A 3093-nucleotide genomic window follows, 5' to 3' on the forward strand; every position below is an offset into this window, starting at 1 on the left:
ATTTTTCAATGATGTTTTTTCAATTAATGTTTAAAAAATTATTGATACGATACTGATCAGAAGTTGCAAATATGTATATAGAACTTGGAGCTGGTTATGCCATATTGAAAAAAACACCCTATTTATACATGCCCAGTAACAGGTAACCTATAAATTTTTTCACTTATTGATAAATCAAAGCATTCATTCATCAAAACAAAGTTAATGATTGTAAAGTTGATTCAATAAAATCAAAAGTTGAAAGGTCGATTTACTAGAGCCTTTGACAAATGATTAATTTAAAAATGGTCGTTAATAATAAATTAATTTGAACAGTCCTAAAGTGTTCGCTTCATAGATTCACTTATCGTAAAGTGGGTCCACTTAAAGTTGATACCTAACAAACAAATAAATCAAACCATTCAATTTATCCTTTGTTAAATTAAGGTAATTTATTTTAAAGTTGATCTAATAAAAAATATAAATAAGAGATATCCTTAATTTTCATTTGGTTGTTTATTGATATAATAGTTTCATCCGCTGATAGTGAACTTTATTAATTATTAAATCTAATCTGCGTTGATCATCCGTTTGTTAGGATGAAGTAGATTAAAATAAAGTTGGTCCAATGAAAAGAGAGAGTTGGCATATTTATTTTTATTAGGACGAATCATAATAAAACTAACTAATTAATTAATCTTTTTAATTAGTTAGTCCTTTGTTAAAAAATGACTTATCATAAAGTTTTAATAATTAAAATATTAGATGGCATATTTTAAAGAAATCTGAATAACGTAAAGTTGACTGATCTGTTTTTAATTGGACGTAAATAATCTATAAATCAAAGCAATCATTATTTTTTCATTTGTTAAAAGATCTTGTTGACCATTCCTCGATCCTTACACGTCAGGTCGCAAAGTTTCATGTCGCGATATTTGACATCGATTCAATGGTCCATTATTTCTAGAGTGAAAAGACAAGGTAATGATTTCTAATTAAAATTATTTTGCTATGATTTGGATTTTTTTCCCATATTTCAAATTGTCATAATCATTACTCATAAAAACACAAAGGTTAACGTGTTTTTGAGCAGTTACTATTTGGTGCTGCACTGAGAAGAAGCACGCACACACATGCATACGCAAAACATGCTATTTAAATTAATGTTAAAATGAACAATTATTTCAATCAGACATTTTGTTTTCTTCATTTAAAGTAGATATTAAAATAAATGTTGTTTGGGGTATAGAAGCAGGAGTCTGTACTAACCATATGGAGTTTTGGTTGAATAATATGTGACTGCATAAGTTTTTTCTTAACAAAGTTGAATACGCGCATACAACCCAGTATAAAATATTAAAAATAAAATGTGCTTTATAAAATGGTTTCATAAATTACTTACACAATAGTTAGCTTTTGAAGCTAACAACCATAATTAATCGATGATTACATTATTACCATACCTAGTTTACGACGTGAACTTTTTTACGATCGTTGGAATAATAATAAATATAGTATCATAATATTTTTCTTTTTCTCTTTATATATATATATAATAGATTACAGGCTTTAAAATTGAATTCTATTCTTTCGATTTTATTTTAACTTGTACATCTTAGTTTACAAAGAAATGGACTCTTTAAAAAGAATATTAGAAACCATGCCGTTCGCACAACTGGCTAAGATACGTTAGTGCTAGACTTGTGAATAAGTTTATGCTAATTAACATTTGTAATAATTAATAATTGTTCAAAGTGATTTATAAGATTAAACGTTTTTTAGAATGTGTTCATTAACGCACTAGTGATTATTAATTATAACAAATTATAAATATCTATAATTTAAATAAAATATCAGGCAGGGACATGTTTGGCCCGAAACAGATGACCCCATGGGACTCGAACCTGATGAACAGAAACAAACTGACCTCATGGAATTATATGAATTTTCCTCCATGCAAGAGAGAAAAATAAGCCTAAGCTCACCGCCATCATCTAGTCAATACGGCAGAAATTCCAGTAACTCACCCAGACATCAAGGATTGCCACCAAACTCTCAAATGGATTTGATGACCTCACCGTCGTATTCTTTATCACCAATTTCACCGAAATATTACCCAACCTCACACTGTCGGGTTCACCATTATCACCACCGGCTTACTCCCCTGCATCGCAGTATTGTTCTCCAATATCATCAACTTATTTCCCGACATCACCATCATACTCATCAACATTACTAAGTTATTTGCCAACATTGCAAACATTTTCACCAAGCTCCAACCCATCTAGCCCTGTTTACAGCCCATATAGTCCTCGTTACATTCCATCTACTTTTGGTTACAAACCATCTAATCCTGGTTACAAACCATTTAACTCTAATTACAGCCCATCCAGGTCTGGCTCTAAATCATTTAGTCCTGGTTACAATCCATCTAGCCCTGGTTACAATCCATCTAGCCCTGGTTACAGTCCATCTAAATTTGGTTACAATCCATCTAGCCCACGTTACCTTTCACCTTGCGTAAGTTACAGCTTATCTAATTTTGGTTACAAACCACCCAGTTCTGTTTACAATTCATCAAATCCTAGTTAAAATTCGTCTAGTCCTGGTACAGCTCATCCAGCCCTGGTTACAGTTCATCTAAATTTGGTTACAATCAATCTAGCCCTCGTTACAGGCTATCTAGCTCTAGTTACAGAAATACTAAAAAATAAAACTAAAAAAAATAAACCATTTTATGTCACCTTCATCATCATCCTCATCATTAATCATATTGGCTACAAATTTTATGTCACTTTCATCTTGAGTATTTTGTTCTGGGTTTTTATCATTGTCATCATGATCATAATCATCCTGATCATCATCATCAAACATATTGGTTACAAATTTTATGTCACTTTCATCTTGAGCATTTTGTACTGATTTTTCGTCATCGTCATCGTGATCATAATCATCGTGATCATAATTGGTAGCCAAACTGATTAATGATGATAATGATTACGATGATTATTATCACGATGATTATGATCACGATGATTATGATCTAGATGACGAAAACTCAGTACAAAATGCTGAAGATGAAAAATGACATAAAATTGGTATCCAATGTTATTA

General features: G+C 30.9%; 1 protein-coding gene across 1 annotated transcript; it reads left to right on the top strand.

The window, feature by feature from the left end:
* Positions 1-2260: 2260 nt before the first annotated feature.
* HELRODRAFT_85543 (hypothetical protein) lies at positions 2261-2503 on the top strand (the record flags this gene model as incomplete). The annotated part of the gene is made up of 1 exon (XM_009026221.1): positions 2261-2503. A coding segment is annotated over one exon (243 nt), but the record flags the coding sequence as incomplete, so codon positions are not given.
* Positions 2504-3093: the final 590 nt, after the last annotated feature.

This window comes from Helobdella robusta (genome assembly GCF_000326865.2).
Source record: "Helobdella robusta unplaced genomic scaffold HELROscaffold_46, whole genome shotgun sequence".
In the NCBI taxonomy this organism is placed as follows: Eukaryota; Metazoa; Annelida; class Clitellata; order Rhynchobdellida; family Glossiphoniidae; genus Helobdella; species Helobdella robusta.